The following is a 19,682-nucleotide window of genomic DNA, read 5'->3' on the forward strand; positions in this document are numbered from 1 at the left end:
GCCACAGCTGTGTCTGCCTGAATCCAATTATGACCTTGCTTTCTAAGGACTTTGCACCCCCGGGGATTGACCTCTGTGTCCTGATGGGCCGCAGAAGAAGCGGGTGGAGTGGGGTGGGGAGAAGAAGCAGAGAGGGGACAGGAGGCAGCGAGGTGAAGAGGAGAGGGCAGACAGGAGAAGACAGGTGGTCCAGAGGTCCAGGAGAAGTGTGTGTCTGAAGGGGGTGTTGACAACAGAGGAGGACGGGGAGCAGGAGAAAACTGGAGCAGAGGAGTGGAAAGCAGCCCTTCGAGAAACGGGCTCCAGGAGGCTGGTCCAGAGTCGCCCAGCACGGTTCTTCTCTGCGTCCAGGAGTGTGCTGGGGAGCCCCTGTTCTCGCTTTTCTGTGCCATCAAGCAGCAGATGGAGAAGGGGCCCATCGATGCCATCACGGGAGAGGCCCGCTACTCTCTGAGTGAGGACAAGCTCATCCGCCAGCAGATTGACTACAAAACCCTGGTAAAGCAGCCCCACGGCTTTGCCCCGTGCCCCTGCTAACGGGGCTGCGGTCCCCTGCCGCCCCTGCCCAGCAGAGGGGATGGAGAAAATGCTGAAAGGCCAGCTAGCCTGGTTGGCCTGCTGCACAGGCCCAGCCGGGTGTCCCACCTAGGCCTGTCACCCCAGACTCCCCCAGGGCACCTGGATTGGGGGACCGGTAGCTCAGGCATGGCTGAGCAACACTTCAGCGGAGACTAGTGGGGTTCCGGGCCAGTGTGCAGAACATGGGGTCGTAAGCCCTGGCTCCCAGCTGGCTGGCTGACTGATTGCGCTGAATGAACTCCTCATTGGCTTTCCCAGGGTGGGGAGGGACACTTCCATGCAGGGCAGGTGGGGGGTCTGAAGGAGAGGAAACCAGGAAGAGTTCCTTGTGTTCAGAAGCCCACCTCTGCCCTCCGGTCTAAGTTCAAATACACCCATGACCCGAGAATGTGAGGCCGATTGGCCTAGTGATCAACGCCTTCATCCAGGGAACGTGGGGATTCCCTCTGTCGAGGCTAGACCCCCTCCTCCGAGAGCGGCTGTCACGCTAGGAGGCAGCCAAGCTCAGCACGGAGGGGCATGAGGTCTGGATTGGAGCCCTGACTGTGCTTCTGAGCAGCTGGGTGATTTGGGGCAGGTCCCTCAATCTCTCTGAGTTGGGGTGTCTTGATCTGAAAAAACGCAGGGTAACGCTAGGACTTATTTACGCAGGGATAATAATAGTGCGTGCCTCCCAAAGTTGTCCGGAGGATGGAATGGGTCAAGGCGTGCGAGGCAGGGAGCGCAGAGTAAGTGCCCACTGTGCTCCCCGAGGGAGGGTCCTGCCTGTCTGGCCCTCCAGGCCAGACGCTCACCCTCACTCTTGGCCCTTTTGGGTGCAGGTGTAATTTACCATCAGACCTCCGCTAGGAAAGGGGAGAGGGTGTGAAAGGAAGGAGGTAGAAAATAAGATAACAGTCGTTGGGGGTGAATCATGGGTGGTGACCAAGACATGGTGCGGGGGGGGGGGGGGGGGACAGAAAATAGATGGGATTTATGGGGAGGGGCACCTGGGTGGCTCAGTCGGTTAAGCATCCAACACTTGATTTCGGCTCAGGTCAGGATCTCAGGGTCGTGAGATTGAGCCCCAGTCGGGCTCTGCACTGGGGGTGAAACCTGCTTAAGATTCTCTCTCTCCCTCTGCCCCCTCACTCTAAAAAAAGAAAAGAAAAGAAAAAAGGAAAGGAAAGAAAAGTGCTTATGGGGAGATGAGACCCACACAGGCCAGACCGGGACAGCAGGGCTGAGCTGGGCTGAGCCGGGCAGGAGCAGTGAGTCCAGGGTGAAGCCCAGACCCCACGGAGTGCAGGGAGCTGGTCCCTCCTGGCTGGGAACGATGCGGCCCTGATACACCTTTCCCCCTCTGTCTTCAGCGGGCTGGGGGGTCCCAGTGGACTGTCCTGGGAAGGCTTCAGAGGAGCAGCTGTGACCAGGGACCTTGCTTCCTTGCAGTTACTTTCTGCTCTGGAGGAGAAAGTTAGAGGCTCTGATTAAAATGAGAAAGGGGGGGGGATCTTCCCAAAATAGAGACCAGAATGTATTTTTAATGAGCTCAAAGTATGAGTGAACCGTCTCCAGCCTGATCTCCCCCACCCCTTCCTTTCCCAGCCCGGCGCGGTTCCTCACTATCGACCCCGCACGGTGAGCTGCAGAAATGCCCTGTCCCCAGATGGCAGCGCCCTTTACTCCAGAGGCCAGGCTGCTTGCGGATGAGGGGACTTCCCGCCCCTGTGAGGGACTTGCCGTGGGTCGGGGAGCTCAGCCATCAGGTGGAGAGACGGGGCAAAGAGACATCCTGAGGAGAGGAGGGAGCAAGTGCGATTGTTTTGCCCAGGGAAGAAAGGGCCGCAGGGAGATGTAAGGCCACCTCAGGCCTGAGAAAAGGAGGTCCAACAGGTGGAAGGGGAGCAGCCCCTGGCTGGTAAGGAGGGAAAGGAAGAGAAGGGAAAGAGAGGGAAAGCTAGAGGAGCCCCGGACAGTTTGGGCCGACTGATGCTATCGCTGTCCTGGGCCGGAGGCGGGTGCTGAGAGGCTCAGGGACCAGCACTCTGTAGCTAGCGGCCCTTGGAGGCGCTGTGTAACTGGCTGGGCACTAGAACTTGGCTCGCGTGTTCTAGGGCCCTGCTGCTGGGAGTGCTGTCGGCATCACCCAGGACCCTGCTGGGTGCTGGGTGCTCACGCGGGAGCCGGCGACGTGCTCGAAGCTAGCTGCTGACCTGGCACAGTGCCGAATCTCAGGCCCGGCCCGACCTCCTGAGTCAGACGCTGCATTCTAACGAAGCCCCCGAAGCACTGAGCTAGCGGAGGAAACAAAAAACAAAAAAACCACCAGGCAGTTCGCTCAGAAACTACCCAAGGGGCACAGGAATGGGAGTGGAGAAGGACGTTCTGGGTGGAGCTGTAGTTCGGCCAGTGGCCAGGGAACCCTGTCCCTCAGTAAGGCTCCCGGCTACCGCTTCTTCCCCAAATGTCCCGAAGCATCCCATGGGGTTCTGGTAGGGCCACCATGAACCCCCGAGGCAAGTAGAAACGTCAGAAGGGCATACTCAGGGGGCAGCCTCTGCCAAGGGGTTCCCCCGGGGGAGGCTGCCCGGATAAGGCTGCGCTGCTGCTTGGGGGAGCCTGAGCCCAGGGCAGCACAAAGTGATAGGCTGTGCTTGGCCACGGAGGGGGCAGCGAGGGTCCAGGAAAGCTTTAGAAGGATCGGCTGGGAGAGGGCACTCAGAAGGGACCCACGGTCCAGAGTTCCTTCCACCATTGTTTTCAGTTGAGGACATTTTGAGGGCAAGAGTTTGGTTTTATAGATTTAGGAGGTTTTTTCCTGCTTACTGGAAGAAGCATGTTTCCGTGTGAGCTCGCAGCAGTCTGGCTGCTAATGGAAGGGGGGCGTCCAGGGCCAGGGCTCTGATTGCCACCGCGTGCGGCGGGAGGAGGGGGAAGCTGTCGTCTGCGTCTGCGGGCCTGCAATGGGGGGGGGGGCGAGAAATCAGGGAGGGAGGTGGGGGGTGCAGGGAGAGATCAGGGAGGGAGGTGGGGGGTGTAGGGAGAGATCAGGGAGGGAGGTGGGGGGTGTAGGGAGAGATCAGGGAGGGAGGTGGGGGGTGTAGGGAGAGATCAGGGAGGGATGTGGGGGGTGTAGGGAGAGATCAGGGAGGGAGGTGGGGGGTGTAGGGAGAGATCAGGGAGGGATGTGGGGGGTGTAGGGAGAGATCAGGGAGGGAGGTGGGGGGTGTAAGGAGAGATCAGGGAGAGAGGTGGTGGGGGTGCAGGGAGAGATCAGGGAGGAAGGCACGGAGGGCTCAGGCAGCAGGAGCAGAGGGAGGGTGTGGGAGCCTGCGTGCCCTACGGTGGTCCCCCCAGCATCCCACACAGTCCCATCCATGTAGACAGAGCCCTCTCTGAGAACAGCAAAGGAAGAGAAACCTTGGGAAACAGCCCAGAACTTTTTCAAGGAAAAAATTATCGCTTGGTGCTTTAAGCAGAGCCTTCGTTTTTCTGAGGAGTTCCAAAAAGAGACACCGGGGCCCTGAGCCAGGGTGGCCTCTTCTCTGAACACGAGGTTGTGGCTTCAGAGCCAGGAAGACATCTCCAGTGGCTTGAACCTGCACCTTTTTATTTTTAAAGAACACATCAAGCTTCTTGTAGATTCTCCAACCTCCCATCGGCCCCAAACCCTCAAAAAAAATCAAAGCTTATGAAATCTCTTGAGCAAGGAGCCAGATTCGCATTCATGCGTGTATGGGGGGGTGACAGGGAGGAGGGACCGACACACGTGGAAGGTGGGGGTTCAGAGGTGGGCAGGGGTCCGGGTGTGCTGCTGGGAAGGTGCCGTGTGTGTGGCGTGCATGTGAGACACTGTGCATGCACGCAGTGGCGTCCAGGATGCACCTGGGACTCAGCCCTTTCTGCCGCCCTCGCCCCACGCCTCCGCTCCTCCTTCCTCCAGGTCCTGAGCTGTGTCAACCCAGACAATGCCAACAGCCCCGAGGTCCCAGTCAAGATCCTCAACTGTGACACCGTTACTCAGGTCAAGGAGAAGATTCTGGACGCCATCTTTAAGAACGTGCCCTGCTCCCACCGGCCTAAGGCTGCAGATATGGACCTGGGTGAGTAGGCTGCCAGGCCAGGCGCTACCCCGGGGTTGGTCAGAAGCCCCTCCTACAGAGCGGGAGCCAGGGGCAGGGGGCAGCCGTGCTCAGCTCCGGGAGCCCAGGGGCCCGCCTCCGTGGCTGTCAGGGAGCAATAGGCAGAGAGGGGACTACGTTGTTGGCAGCACCACTGCCCCTGGGGGCTCCGGAGTAGCCAAGGAGGTCCTATCTGCCTCGAAGGGGATTCAGGCTGAGTCTGTGTGGTCGGAGGTCCCGCCACCACCATCGTTAGCCTCCCCGGCTCTTCCCTTCCCCTCTGTTCTGTGCGAGTCGTTTTTGCTGACTACCTAAGGCAGGAGGGATCTGGGTCAGTGATGGAGGATGGAGAGACAGAAGAGAGAAAAATGAGAGATGGCAGCCTGCTGGGGAGCAGGATGACCTTTTATTTGAATGTTCCGTGAATAGACCGCATAGCCTATATAAACAAGCTCACGCCACTTAGGGCCGGCCGTACTTAGATCCGGGGAAGGTTGGCCTGAGCGTTTAATGAGACATTGTCCTGGGGAAATCCTGGTGGGGAGTTCCGAGCTCCAAAGGGGCCAGGGCTGAAGAGAGGCAGTGTGGCTCAGCGTCACACCTGGATTTGAGTCCTGACGCTGCGAAGTCCCAGCTGTGTGACCTTGGTCCAGTTACTTACCCTTTCTGTGCCTTAATTTACCTCTATGACAGGTAATAATAGTGCGCACCTCATCGTAAGAAAGAAGTGAAATGAGGCATCTAAAAGCCTCTCGATGCAGTGCCTGGCCCGTTGCACGCGCTCAGTTAGCCTTGGCCGCTATCATTACTGATGGGGAGAATGACGCCGGTCAGGGGATGGCGTGCTGTCTGTTGATCCCAGGCATGGAGAGAAAGGCATTGATGTGTATGTGCTTGTGTCTGGAGACTTGTGGCAACGGAGGGGCGGGAGGACCTCCAGGGGCCCCTAATCCATCCATCTGGCCTCTAAGCTGCCCTCAGCTAAGCCATCCCAGACAGACGGGCATCTACCCTATTTTCTAACATCCAAAGGGAATCTTCATCCCCTCTCGCTGCGCCGCCCACTTCCCCCAAATTCTGATGCTTGAAGATTCAGGATCGGGAAGTTCTGCTAACCCACCTCAACTTTCTTCTTCCTTTAACCCCGCCTCCTCTTGCCTGGCTCCTGGCAGGCTGTGTTCACGGCCATGGCCAGAGGTCTGACGCCCAGGAAGAGAGACTGGGGGAGCAAGTGCTCCCCTTCACCTGGGAGGCATCCCTGTGTGTGCAGCTCCTGGGACAAGGAGGAGCCTATGTGACAGTCGGGGGCGGTAGGGTGCGGGCGAGCGCGTGCACCTGCACGTCCCAGAGCACCAGGCACTCGGGTCGGAGTGAACACACTCGTGTCTGCGTGGGGCTGATCTGCCGCCAGGAAGATCCCACACACTGACGTGGGGAAGCCTCCTGTTACAGAGCCAGGGGAGGGGACGGGGCTCCCGCGTTCCCCACCCCCAAAGAGTTAAGGGGGTTGTTCCATAACAGGTTCCCCCTGGGAGAGTTGAGCTCAGGGGGTTGGCCAGGTAGCTCCCACCAGTCCTTCCGTCTGTGTACGCGAGCCACATCAGTGTGCACGCTCGGCTTCTCCGCGTCCTTCTCTGCACGGTGGGAGGGAGGGTAACCTGGCATCGTGGGGCCAAGAGGGGGAGGCATTATAAAAACCTTCATGCTGGAAGGTGGGTTTGGAAAGATGGTGCTAGAACACAGGAGGAGCTCCTGTGTGCAGATGCATATTGGATTGTTGCTTTTCTTGCTCAGGAATGGGGCGTCTCCCTGGGAGGGAGAGCGGCAGGTGGCCTCATAAGCCGCCACCTGAGGCACGAAGACAGAGTTTTTGCGCCGGAATGCCTTCTCTTCCTTCCTAGAAAAGGGCAGATGGGTGGCGAAGGACACTCCACCCTGTGGTGGTTCCAACACTTCCTGGATCTCAGGAAGAGCGGGAGCCAATGGTCTTCCATGTCCTCTCAACCCCAAGCTAAGGGGGCGTCCTCTGGAAGCAGATCCGAGGACCACCCCCTCTGCACCTGCTTGATTTCCTGGAGCGAGACTTCGTGGCCGGTACCTGCCCTCAGGACGCCCTCCCCACCTGGGACCTGCACACCTTGAGCTTGGGAGGGGGAGGGGCTGCTTCTTAGCTTTAGAAAATTGCTCCCTTAAAAGGTCTAGGGGTGCAAAGGAGATGGTGAATGAAAAGATGGAAAACACCCCACAGCCATAGTGGTGAACCATTTGCAGTGGAAGGGGCGGCCTCGGAACAGCCGCAGCTACTCCCTGCCGTCCCCCGAGGGAAGGGGCCCAAGCGGGCCGCACAGCAGCAGGTCAGCCCACGGGGAGCAGGCTCTCCGGCTCCAGCCGCTCCGGCCAGGGAGAGGCCGCCTGCCTCCCAGCAGGGGCTACATGTCCCGTGACGCACTGCCTAGCACAGCTGCCCATGTTTCAGGTCCCCAGAGACCACAGGGGCACCTGTCCCATCCAAGGTACTGCTGGGGAGGACTCAGGGACTACCCTGAAGGGACAAGGCCTCCGAAAGTAGGGACAGATGGGGGGGGGGGGATAGAGCCAAAGACATGGGGACCTCAAGCAGTTTGAGCCGCAGGGCCCCATCCTACTGGGGAAGGGTCGAGATGCTGAACTCCTCCTAAAGGCCTCCCATGGTGGGTGCTCTTCTGAGGAATGACCTTTTTTCTATTAGATCCAGGGCTTGGAGCTGCCCTGAAAGCTCTGGCCTTCTTTCTACTAAAGCCAGATTGCATAACAAGGAAATGGGGCCTCCTCTGAGACTCAAATGCTTTTTCCACATGATTCAACTCAGCCTCATGGCCCCCAAGGGAAGAAAGGAGTGAGGCAAGTTTTTCCCATCATGTAGGTGATAGTGCTTTAAAAGCCTAAAAGCAATTTACAAATGTAAGGTGTGATTATTATCAAAAATTAATCTATGCCAAAGGGACAGAACATGAAGCACATAGGCCCAGAGAGGACTCAGCCACATGCCTTGGACAGAGGCAGGATAGCCCAGCATCTTCCTTTCGAACCCCCTGCCTCTAGCTGAGGGCACTGGGCAAAGGCTGCCTTCCCCCTCCTGATGCCGGCCCCTGGCAAGGCAAGGACACTTGTCCCAGAACAGCTCAGAAGGGAGCAAAGACATTTTAAGCCACCCCTATAATTGTCCTTTAGTAAATCCAGCCCCAAACACCTCCTCCTGCCTGTCATCATCACCACGGCCCCTGGCCCGGCCTGGCCCCTCATTCCAGACACTTCTATTCATTGCTCCTTGGACTCAAGTTCTCTCTCCTCCCTACCCCACCTCCATGCACCCTTTCACCGGACTTTTCCAGGTGTTAAGCAACCAAGATGGGGAATGTATTAGTCAGGGTTCTCGAGAGAAACAGAACCAATAGAATGTGCATAGAGAGAGAGAGATTTATTTTAAGGAATTGCTCACGTGATTATGGTGGCTTAGTCCATTTGGGCTGCTGTAGCATGATACCAGAGACTGCACAGAAATTTCTTTCTCGTCGTTCTGGAGCCTTGGAAGTCCAAGATCAAGGTGCCGGCAGGTTTGGTGTCTGGTGAAGACTGCTTCCGGGTTCACAGGTGGTGCCTTCTTCCTGTGTCCTCACCTGGCAGAAGGAACAAGGGAGCTCTCTGGGGTCCCTCTTCTAGCCACTAATTCCATTCAGGAGGGCTCCATCCTCATGACCTCTGATCTCACAAAGACCCCACCTCCAAATCCCATCACGTTGGGGGTTAGGATGTCAACATAAGAATTCTGGTGGGACACAAACATTCAGTCTCTGGGAAGCTTTGGCAAGGGGGCCGGCCAAGTCCAAAATCTGCAAGGTAGGCTGGCAGGCTGGAGACCAGGGAGGAGCCCGTGTTGCAGGTCAAGTCCGAAGGCTTTCTGTAGGCCGAATTCCCTCCTGCTCAGGGGAGGTCAGTCTTTCCTTCTCTTCAGGTCTTAGCTCACTGGATGAGGCCCACTTACATTATGGGGGCAATTCACTTTACTAAAAGTCCACTGATTTAACTGTTAATCTCATCTAAAAACAACCTCACAGAAACATCCGGAATAATGTCTGAGCACATAACTGGATGCCTAGGCCCAGCCAAGTTGACACATCAAATTACCCAGCACAGGAGCCCAAGCGAAGGACACAAGGCCTGCCTTCATTTCAGTCTGTTGGAATCTAGGGAAGGCAAGACACCACAGGGCAGGCACTGGGGGCCGCGCTGGGGCAGGGAGAACTTCGGGAGCTCTCCAAGCACAGTGGTGATGGTACCCCACTCTGTTATGCATGAGGCTGTCCTCACTCCGTTTATATCCCTTCCCACCTGCAGCTTTTGGGTCTAAGTAGCCCCCTACAGCACTAAACTCTTCAACCGATGTATCGTAAGAGCCTGCGTCGGGGCAAGCTTTGTGCCAGGCATGGGGTAACCAGTGTGAGCAGGATGAGTTCCTCATTTCTTTGCACAGCAGCAGAAGGCAAGACTCCCCTCCCTCTGAGCCAGGGGACTCTCTCTCAGCAAAGAGGACATCACTGATGCTGGTCTGTTCCACTGTGCAGGACAATCTGCCGCTCAGAGAGGCACAGTGCCTGGGCCCTGGTCACACAGCAGGAAGGTAGAGAGAACACCCGTGTCCTCCCTGTACAGTCTCCCCATGGGCCCTGACCTCCCGAGATTCCTCTGGTTTAAGGCAAATGCTCTCTCAATAGCCCCTGGAACTCCGCCACCCCCTCTGTCTTGCCGTTCAGGGTTCAAGTCATGCTGAAAGGATATATATATTTTTTCAAATAAGTAATTCCTGCATGCAATAAAAAGATACACTATCTTCCAAGGGAAATATAAAGAGTTCACAGCAGCTGTCTCCCCAGTTTGCATTTTCCGCTGCACCTGATGGGAACGACAGATAAAGATAATGGGATTTTTTTTTTCTTTCTTCTTTCACCTCCCTCTCTCCCCAGAAGGTGGAAGTGTAACAAATTGGATTGTGAGTGTGTCTGTCCTTTGTACTTGGAGCCTGGAGCAGGGCACAGGGCTGCCAGGCGGGAGCTGTGAGAGAGAGGTCCGGGCTAGCAGCTCCCCCTTGGCACCGTGCATAGGAATCCCAGGGTCACCTTTCCCCCTCTCTGGTACCCACCACCTGCCTTCTTCACTCTTCTTTGACATGGCACCATAGAGGCCAGCAGGAGGGACCCCAGAGCCTCTGTGTCCCATACTCACGAATAGCCCTTAAGCTCCAGCTCATCTCTCCTTAATCGAGTGGCAGAGCCCAGCCTCCTTTTGCCTGCGGCAGTGCAGGACGCCCCCCCCCCCCCGAAGCGCAGCAAGTAGCGGGAGCCACACTTCCCAGTTTACGGAGACTTAGCCCCTCACGCGCAGACGGCACAGTCCCACCTGGGAATCTCTTCTCTGAGGCACCACGTTTCATAGTTCAGTTATTTTCTATTATAGAACTTGCTCTCACAGTAACTAAAGTACTTTTGTTGTTGTTGTTGTAGCAAAACATTATTTAGACGGTAGCCCCTCCCGCTCCCAGGTCAATTTTCCAACCTCGTCGGCAGTGACACTCTGATCCTGTCACGGCCCCTCCCCGTTCTGCTCTGATGCATGTTCCCCACGCCGCAGAGTAGCTGGGTGTTGGCGGTCCCAGGGCTCCCTGCCAGGGGTCTCCTTGGGGCTCACCTGTCGACAGGTGACCGGCAAATCCCTCAGCCACCTTCTCAAAACTGGGGGCACGTGCCACGGTGCTCCCATCTGCTCTTGCCAGAGAATTTCCAAGCACCCTGTGGTCTGCCTCCTGAACATCCCTACATCTACACCCCAGTCCCCACTGCCTTGGCCAAGGGTGGCCATTCTTGGTGGGGCTCCCTACCTTCATGTCCCTCAAGAGCTCCCCCCTTCTCAACCACCCCATCTCCCTGGCCCGCAGCTCACCCCCAGATGCCTTAGCCTGGCTTGCCAGATCTTCCTTAACCCACTTCTGACTTGCACGTGCCTCTCCAGCCTCTCCTTTCTGCTATCTCCCACACTGACACACACGGATCCCCTGAAGCATCACGTAAGTGGCACCTTCAGACCAGAGCGCCTGCCTCCCTTGCCCCTCAACCCTCAGCGCCACAGCCATCCCTGCACCCCTCCCCACAGACACTGCTCATTCTCCCCTGTACCCAGTCTGACCGCGGGCCTGTGCTTCTCACGCTCCCTCCCAGACCTCCAGCCAGGGAGCCCTTCAGGAGCCAGGGCTTTGGTTTTGTGAGGTGTCCCATGCTGCTGCCCCGGGGCCTGGCGCACCGTGGGCGCTGGGCAGATGGTGTTGGAATGAGTGGGTGTGTGACGGGGCTCTGAGATTTTCTGGCTCTGGACTTCCCGCATGGTGGCCGCAGGAGACGCCTCTTCCCAGATGTCCTGGTCCAGAGGGCGCCTTGTCTCAGCATTCCCTAGGGCCATCCCTGAGCTCAGCGTCCCCCATCATTTGGTGCCTGGAGGTAGTCCAGTCTCTCTCTGTGCCCCAAGGGCAGGCGAAGCTGTCTGGAGGCTGGGCAATCACCTGGAGGACGCTGGCCATTGGCCCAGCTGTCACATCACCCCTCAGCTCTTCTAACGGGGTCACCTCATACATACATAGCAAGGTGTGGACACAAAAGAGAGCTATTTTTAGTGCTGTTTTTATATGCAAGACAGAAGGAGCCTGTCTAGTGAAGAGGGTGCTGAACTTGGGATTGGGAGGCTGGGTTCTATTGATTTTCGTTACTGTCATTAAAACTAAACGTATGTTGAATATGCAACAGTACACAGAGCGCAGAATGAGATACGCCCTTGCTCAGGGGCCTCCTGGGGCCGACCGAACAGCCGCACACACCGCCAAGGGCGCCAGGCTGCCCTTCAGATCTGCCTGACCTTCAACCAGTCCAGCCTGCTCTTGGGTTCCTCATTGCCCAGCAGGGATGAGATTTCCAGAGGCCAGTGATGCTGTGTGAAGGGCAGACGGCTCCCGAGACAGGGAGAAGCCAGATGCTTTGGCCCTCGACCTTGTCCCTTCCTGGTCCTGGCTTGACTCAGCAGAGCTCCTGGGCTCATGCCCCTGGCGAGACAAGGTCACGAAGCAGAGCAAGAGCTCTCCAGAGAGCGGAGCTCATGTCTACCATTTTGATTTTCTTGAGACATGCCATGATGTGTCTGGGGAGAACAGAGCCCATGGCTGGTCTGGATGAGGGGTTTCAGGAAAGGAAGGAAAGTGTAACTCGGAAGCGGAAGTGCGTTCAGGCCAACAGGTCAAACTGAGGACCCTGGCAGCGAAGAGTGAGTTTCAGGGATGAGTCTCCATGTTAGCCCACTCCGATTATTCGGTGCCAGGGAACCCCGTGCCTTCCTGCTGCGCTCCGCACGCCCCCCTCCATCCTGGCTCAGCTCGGCAAGCTCCCCAGGGCCTTGCTTCTTTCCTACAGGCCCCAGGGATGGGGCTGCCAGCACCTGGCTCCCACCTGTCTGGGTTTCCATCCATCAGGACTGGTTTGGGGACAGAACTGAGAATGTCACTTGTTTACCTTTCTCACATTTCAGGGAAAAGAGCAAACCCAATATTTCTGTGTAAGAGGCAATGAGAGTAACAGGCTCAAGAGATCTAAAAGCAGGGCTGAGTGTTCTCCTCTTTGACTCCAGCTCGCTGTCCTCATCTTGGTATCTGGGGGAATATTCCTAACTTGTGGGTATTACAGCTCAAAGACCATAGTTGCTACCCACCTAGCCCCGCCCCCACTGCCTGCTGGTACCCCACCAGAGGTCCCTTCTTGCAGCCCCTGAATGGGTGAGCACACATTGGCATCAGCAAAGAGCACGTCTCCTGCCGGCCCCAGAGCACCCTGCCGCCCACTGCATAGCTCACGGCACCAACAGTGCAACTCGCGGTTATGGAAACTGCTGGGGCCCTCTTGGGCTCCTAGAGCTGAAAGCAGGCTGTGAGGGGAAGCAGCTACCCGCTACAGCTCAGGGCTCCAGGCCTGCCATCTCACCCTCCCCCCCACATCCCAACGCTTGGCCGATGCACGGATGTGGCGGGTGCCACGCTGCGGTGCCCCGAGCCCCGTGCACGTCCAGGCAACACCCAGAGTGCGGGGGCTGGTTCCTCTATGTCACTGTCTCCAGGTGACCTCATCCAGCGTCCTGCCCAGAGAAGGAGCCCAGTGAGTGCCCCAGGGAAGACAGCTCAGCTGGTTATCGGAAGGAGTGTGGCCTGGGCATAGGGACCTCTGCGTCTGTCTTTCCACCGTGTTTCTTTCATTTGGAAGACGGATGAGTGATGATAATTTAACTTTCCTTTCTGGCACTGGCTGTGTCTGGTTGTGGGTCTGAGGAGTTCAGATCAACCCTTGACCCAGGGTAGTTCAACGTTCACCTCTACCTGCAACTCTCTGCCTGCCCACTGTGAGAGCCAACAGACAAGCAGAAAATCCTCTTGTACTGCCTGGAAAACAGGCCATCATCATCACTCATTCTTCCTTCCTTCCTTCCTTCCTTCCTTCCTTCCTTCCTTCCTTCCTTCCTTCCTTCTTCCTTTAATAAATACTCATCAAGTACTTACTGTGTCCCTGGTGCTGGACCAGCACTGTGGTAGGCATCTAACAGCATCAAATTTTTGTACTCCCAAGGACAAGCCATCGTTCCTTGACTGCCCCGGGGGAAAGCATGGCCATACTCTGCCCTACTTTTTTCATTTGGAGACAGAGAAACCGACTGATTTTCACTTGCTTACATAATTATTGGACATGACTCAGAACCAAGGCTGCTGAGTACAGCTGCACAGGCTGCGCACTGCACAATTTCAGGGAAGTTGTGCAACAGGGAAGCCTTACATCCGGCTCCAGAATCAGTCACCAGCTGTCATTGCTCAGTCCACCAGGCTATGTGGCTTGTTCAGATCCCACTGAATTGTGCTACAACTCCAACAACAAGCGGTGCCAGTGCAGCTGCTAAACCAGAAAGCTGGTCCCCCTCTAGTCCTGGCAAGCCCACAGCCACGTCAGTGGAGGAGGCTTCCTTCTCCCTTGGGCCCAGCCAGTGGACGAAACATCCAGAGCTCTTCCTCTGCTTTTCCTCCGTGGGGCGCCGTGGGGAATGCAGAAAGTCTGCTGTGCCCCCAAACTATCTCTATACTGCCCCCACCACGCAGCCTCTGACTTAATGGCCCTGGTGCTCTTCACCCCCAGCCAGGGAGACCCGAGAGGCTTTGTCTTTTCGGGTCTGCTGTGGGACCGGGCTAAAGCATGCCACTGCCATATTCCTTGGCCCCAGGCTGGCCGTCAGCAGGAGGTGGACCCGCTGCCAGATACGCCACGCCTTTTGCCCTGCCGCTCACAAACACCCACATCTGCACATGCCTACATAAGACGAAGAACAAAAGCAAAAAGCACAACAAACCAAGCACCCGCCTCGCTGCCGCCGTGAGCCGTCGCCCCTTTCGTGTCCTACCCGACCTGCCCCAACGCCCTCATCAGCACAGTCAACTCCAGCCATGCCGTCCGCGGGACTGAATGACCGGCAGTCCCCTCGGACCTAGCGAGGCCCCTTTGCTGCAGCGAACATGCCTGGTGTCCGCGTGTTTTCGTTCCTGGGATGGCCCGACCCCACAGGAAGCTGGCAAGCCCGGGAACTGGAGCAGGGACTGCGGTGTTGCAAGCATCTTTGCTGCTCCTCGGGGCAGGCAGCTCCCTTCCTGGGCCTGGTCCTCATCACTAGCACTGGCCCTGCCAAGGGCACAAGGCAGGGAGGCATCGGGGGCCTCCGTGCTGCAGACATGGCCCATCGCGGGCCCACAGCTCAGCCTTAGCGGGAGGGCACAGTGCGGCAGGAGGGGGGGAGCAGATTCTGAATGGAGTCAGTGGAGACCGTAGGAAAAGACACCGCGGGGTCAGGCAAGGATGTCGGCTGACTCGTGCCAGCACCCCAGTGCGCTCTGTGAATCCCGGGGTTCCTGCATGTTTCAGAAGTACTGAAGTCTGCACCGCGTTGAGCGGGGCTGTGATTGCCTGGAAGCCAGATTCGTGGCTTCCTGGCTGCAGCACATGTGAATACATTTGAATTTAAAAGGCTGTTTTTCTTTTCTGGTGTGTGCATGTGAACATATGTGCGTGTGTGGGTGTGCACGTGCGTATGCACTTGAGCGCTGGTGTGCCTGGCACGCACCTGGGTCTCCATGTGCGTACAGCTGAAGACTGGAGTGTGCACTTCTCCACGTGATCCGCGCCGCGGGGGGTGACGGCAACGTGCTTGAGGAGCGACAGTCTCCTGCTTGCCCGCGTGGGATCCGTCAGAGAGCCCGTGCGCTGTAGGCGTCTGGGCCCTTGAGGAGAATGTATGGCTAGAAGCACATACCTAGAGCGTCAAATAATTAGTTGTTGGATAGCTCAGCACGATGCCACTACCCACATCAACTCCGTGGGGCTGGGGCTGATCCCGGGCAGGAGAACGGGTTTTGCTGACCTCTCCACACACGTTCACCCAGCCTCCCTGCCAAGGGTGACCGACCTGCCGGCTTTCGGGTGCAGGACGCACCCCTGGAACTGGACCAGAGTGCACAGAGACTCGGCCTGCAGGCTTGGTCTCATTCGCTCCAAGACCTTGCAATCAGGCCGAGCCTGTGGCGCTGATGACGCCGCCTTGCGTTTGCTTAGGCTGCCCCATCCACTCAGCCGTACTCACTAAGCATCTGCTAGCTGATATGGCCGCTCACAGGGACAGGTGTGGACGGAGGACAGGTGATGGTATCCCGCTTGTGTCCCATAGTTCGTTGGGATGAGGACCAGAGCTGGAACTCGGGGCCCCTCTGCACTGAGAGGGGAGTGTCTGCTAGCGCCTGTCTGTCCCTGGATGCACGCTCGAGGTGGTACCGTGTAGCTGCCCGCACCGGGGCCCTTGGGATCTCTGGAAGAGGGGCCCAACGGCCTCTCTGAGATGCAACCGCTCTCCCTACAGAGTGGCGACAGGGAAGTGGCGCAAGGATGATCCTACAGGACGAAGACATCACCACCAAAATTGAGAATGACTGGAAGAGACTGAACACCCTGGCTCATTACCAGGTGGGGCGACTGTGCGGGAGGGGTGGGACTCGCCAACCCGCAGTTCCCTCCAGTCTCAGGCCATGAATAACAGGCCCCCCCCAGAGCTGGACACCGAGCTGTACATCTACTTCTGCAACCACGCTTCTGATCCTTAGTGACCCAGGGAAACCCGATGTCCCCCAGCCAGGAGGCCTCGACCTCCTTGGCGACAGGATCCCAACACGCGTGCTTCGGGCAGGGTATGGGCAAGTCCCCGAGAAAAGGCCCTTTCTTGGATGATCCCTGGGGTGTGAGGCCGGGTCCAGGGAAGCAGGGGGTAGAGGGTGCTGGTGAGAAGCTCTTGCCAGAGCTGTTCCAAGAGGGAGCCACAGCATAGATACTACTCAGTGTTCAGGTCTGTCTAGTTTCGTCAAAGCTGAGCCAACAGCCTCCAAAGTCCCCCGGTCCCCTGTGAGGCACTGATTGCCCCTGAGGTCCAAGTGAATTCTGATTGTGCTTATTTCCTGAGGTGGCAGAGTGTCTGTGCCCAGGCTCTTAGAAGCCTTCTTCCTGTAGGTGCCGGATGGTTCTGTGGTGGCTTTAGTGTCCAAGCAGGTGACAGCCTATAATGCAGTGAACAACTCCACCGTGTCCAGGACCTCGGCGAGTAAATATGGTGAGTTCTCCAGATCCTCCCGGGGAGGAGAGGATGCCCGAGCTTGTCGTGGTGATGGTCACAACAGCAGCACTGCTGAAGGGCATCGGAGCCCTGGACAGGAGGCAGGCAGGCTGACCATCGCTGGGGAGAGCCTGAGCGGGGAGGAGTCTCCCCATTCTGGAAGTCTGGTGCAGGAACAGGACCTTCATCCTTGAAAATAAGAAGAAACTCTAACCTTCATGAGCAACTTATAGTCCACATGATGCTTTCGCTTTTGTGATATTCATTATTGCACGTCATGTTCATAACAATCAGTGAATTGAATAATTATTATTTCCCCCTGTTATGCAGATTAGCAAATTATAACTCAGATGCGCAGAAGCTAAGCGACGTGTAAAGGTCACACTGTGAGGAGGCAGTTGAGGGAAGGTGCAGACCCAGGTCTCTGGCTCTGCAGTGTGGGGCACAGGGTGCTGGGAGCGGGCTGGCGCCCCCAGGGCAGCCCCGTTCTGCCTCCGCCTGTGTGCTCTGGGGCCGGCTGCCCAACCCCCGTAAGACCCGGTCTTCCCAGCAAGACAGGGAGTGAAAAAGTTACTGATGTCACAGGATCAGTGTGAAAAGTAAATAGAAGAAAACACAACAGTGCCTGCACACAGTAGGACCTTCGTCTTTTCTGCACCACCCCCATTCCACCACACACCACACATCAGCAAGCAAGTGAGCAGGCTTGGCCCTGGCCAGACCAGAGGATGCTGGGAAGCCGGTGATGGGGCGATTACTAAGTTGGGCAACAGTCCCGAAGGCAGCAGGCTGCCCGCTCTTATATTCCTCCTTAACTGGCCACACAGAACTCATCCGAGACGTCACCTCAGAGCTCTTACAGGGAACAGTGGAATAAGGGACTGGCTTCTATTTTTAGAAATGGAATAATTAAGGGCTGGAGAGATGCAAGTGTGGAGGAGGAGGAATCTCTGGGGGTGAAGTAGCCCTGGAGAGCTTCCTGGAGGTGGTGGGAAACGCATCTCAGTTCCAGGGAACGGCTGCTTGTGAGGCACATTGCAGGAAGGATCACACAGCACTGGCCACAGCTGCAAAGGGGCCGGGGGTGGGGGAGCGTGTTGTGGTCATGTAGCGGCCTCACACGTGCGGGGTCATTGCATTGGCAGAAAACATGATCCGGTACACGGGCAGTCCCGACAGCCTCCGCTCGCGCACACCCATGATCACCCCCGACCTGGAGAGCGGAGTCAAGATGTGGCATCTGGTAAAGAACCACGAGCATGGGGACCAGAAGGAGGGTGACCGGGGGAGCAAGATGGTGTCGGAAATCTATCTGACACGTCTACTGGCCACAAAGGTAGGGGACTTCACACAGGGCTCGGGGCATGTGTGGGGTAGGGGGAGGAGCTCTGTCACTTCACCGAAATGTCCGAGCTGGCAGATAGCTAGTGTCTGTGCCAGGACCCCTGTGTTATGCACTCAGTCACAGTACTCTGCCAGCACAGAACCTCAGACTCTTTCTCAACCATGCAGTTGACTGGCCCTAAGTAAGCCCTCCTCAGCCACGGGTGCTTCAGGCACACCCCACCCATGCATCAGTCTGAAGTGTTGTTTCCAACCTTCTCTGCGCCCGGTCTCAAATATGGAGACCCCAGTCACATCTGTTCACGCTCTCCTGCCATGCCCTGCGGGAGAACGAGTCCTTCCCTAGGGTGTCATATGCAACCCTTAGGGAGGGAGATGGCGGTTCCATCCGTGAGTTTCCAGGCCCTATTTCCCACTCCTGGGGACACTGCGTGCCTGCGGTTAGCTTTTTGGTGTGCGGCTGGCCTCCTCCCTGCTCCGGGTGAGCAAGTGTTCATTAGCCAGTGTGAAGGATGCCCCAACAAAACCAGCAGACTGTGTTTGTGGGCTCTAACCGAGGGAGCTGCTCATTAGCATTTGTGAAAGGTGCTAAAATAACACCACCGAAGGGCGTTAAACCAACCCGTGCTGTTGGCAGACTAAGGCTTCCTTAGGTCCAGCCGTAGGCATTCTATCTATCTGGCACACAGGGCAGATTTAAAGCTGAGACAGATGAAGCCGGTGGGGGATGGGAGGCGTGCGCTCCCCGGGTTTCATCCAGAAGGGCCGGGCTGCACGCTGGGCTCCCCTCCCCTCTCCGGGTCCGCTGGGCAGATTTTACAGCCGGCCCCGAGCTCCCTGGGCGGAGCGGCGTCTGAACCGGTCCCCCTCGGCCCGCAGGGCACCCTGCAGAAGTTTGTGGACGACCTCTTCGAGACCATCTTCAGCACGGCCCACCGGGGCTCCGCCCTGCCCCTGGCCATCAAGTACATGTTCGACTTCCTGGACGAGCAGGCGGACAAGCACGGCATCCACGACCCGCACGTCCGCCACACCTGGAAGAGCAACTGGTGAGTGCGGCCGTGGCCCCCTTCCTCCGCAGGCAGGCCCTCTCCCAGCCCTCTCCCAGCCCCACGCTCACCTCCTCTCTCACTTCTCTGACACCCAGCACGCAGACGCCATCGGGCACGGGCCCTGGCCTCAGTGGGTGACGGACAGGCAGGGAGCTGCTGGGACAGGGAGGCCAGTGCGATGGGAGACGATGCATGTGGGCAACCGATCCCAGATGGCAGCACCTAACAGTGACTCTCGAGCCCAGTTCTGACCTAAGACTCATGTATGCCAACAAAAGGTATTTCTGTTCTTTGAGAAGAAGCAATGGTCTTCCTTCTCGTCCCCCAAACTCCTCTTCCAAACTCCCTTTGGGGAAGAGATCTTCCCGGCTCTGCTTCGTCTGTCTTTGAGACAGGAAGACAGCAGGATTCTCTGAGTCCTGGCACCTCGGTGTCTCCACCGTGGGCCTGCTCTCCTGCCCTTCACGTGTGTATACACTGAGTTTCCGTTTGCAGCTGCAGGGTCAGGCATCAGTATTCAGCACTTGCCGTGGAACCTCGCACAAAGCCGGGGCTCGGTAACTATTGATGACAATGCAGGGCCAAGGTGGGCTCCACTTGAGGGCTCTACCTCGGGCGAGGCTTCTATTTAGTCCCATCCATCCCAGAATCGCCTCCCTGTAGCTTTTAAACAGCCCCTGTCCCAGGCTGTCTTCCCCAGAACATTCTCCCAAGGCAGCAGGTTTGTGCTGCTGACCTCTGGGACGGGCCTGGCACCCAGGGGCGCAGCCAGGCACCCTGACAGCCAGCCAGCCCGCAACCCCAGACCAAACACAGATGACAGAAGTCAGAAGTGGTACCAAAACCTTATTTC

At 57.4% G+C, this 19,682-nt stretch overlaps 1 protein-coding gene and 1 long non-coding RNA gene across 9 annotated transcripts in view; one reads left to right on the plus strand and one right to left on the minus strand.

The window, feature by feature from the left end:
• PLXNA4 (plexin A4) overlaps positions 1–19,682 on the plus strand; it is a 590,507-nt gene that overhangs the window by 552,485 nt on the left and 18,340 nt on the right. For both annotated transcript variants that reach the window (XM_087860822.1, XM_045792629.2), the window contains 6 exons: positions 352–498; positions 4,505–4,664; positions 15,690–15,793; positions 16,331–16,430; positions 17,579–17,769; positions 18,657–18,826. In XM_087860822.1, coding sequence (XP_087716948.1) covers positions 352–498; positions 4,505–4,664; positions 15,690–15,793; positions 16,331–16,430; positions 17,579–17,769; positions 18,657–18,826 — 872 coding nt within the window. The remainder of the gene's footprint in view (positions 1–351; positions 499–4,504; positions 4,665–15,689; positions 15,794–16,330; positions 16,431–17,578; positions 17,770–18,656; positions 18,827–19,682) is intronic.
• LOC123788940 (uncharacterized) overlaps positions 7,478–19,682 on the minus strand; it is a 450,302-nt gene continuing 438,097 nt past the window's right edge. For 5 of the 7 annotated variants that reach the window (XR_015723830.1, XR_015723829.1, XR_015723828.1 and 2 more), the window contains one exon: positions 16,424–16,622. This is a non-coding gene — a long non-coding RNA (uncharacterized LOC123788940). Of the gene's footprint in view, positions 8,339–14,900; positions 16,623–19,682 lie in introns of those variants that run through there. The other 2 variants (XR_015723824.1, XR_015723826.1) reach the window with 2 other exon arrangements.

This window comes from Ursus americanus, chromosome 3 (genome assembly GCF_024610735.1).
Source record: "Ursus americanus isolate L20-20 chromosome 3, mUrsAme1.1.p, whole genome shotgun sequence".
Lineage (NCBI taxonomy): Eukaryota > Metazoa > Chordata > Mammalia > Carnivora > Ursidae > Ursus > Ursus americanus.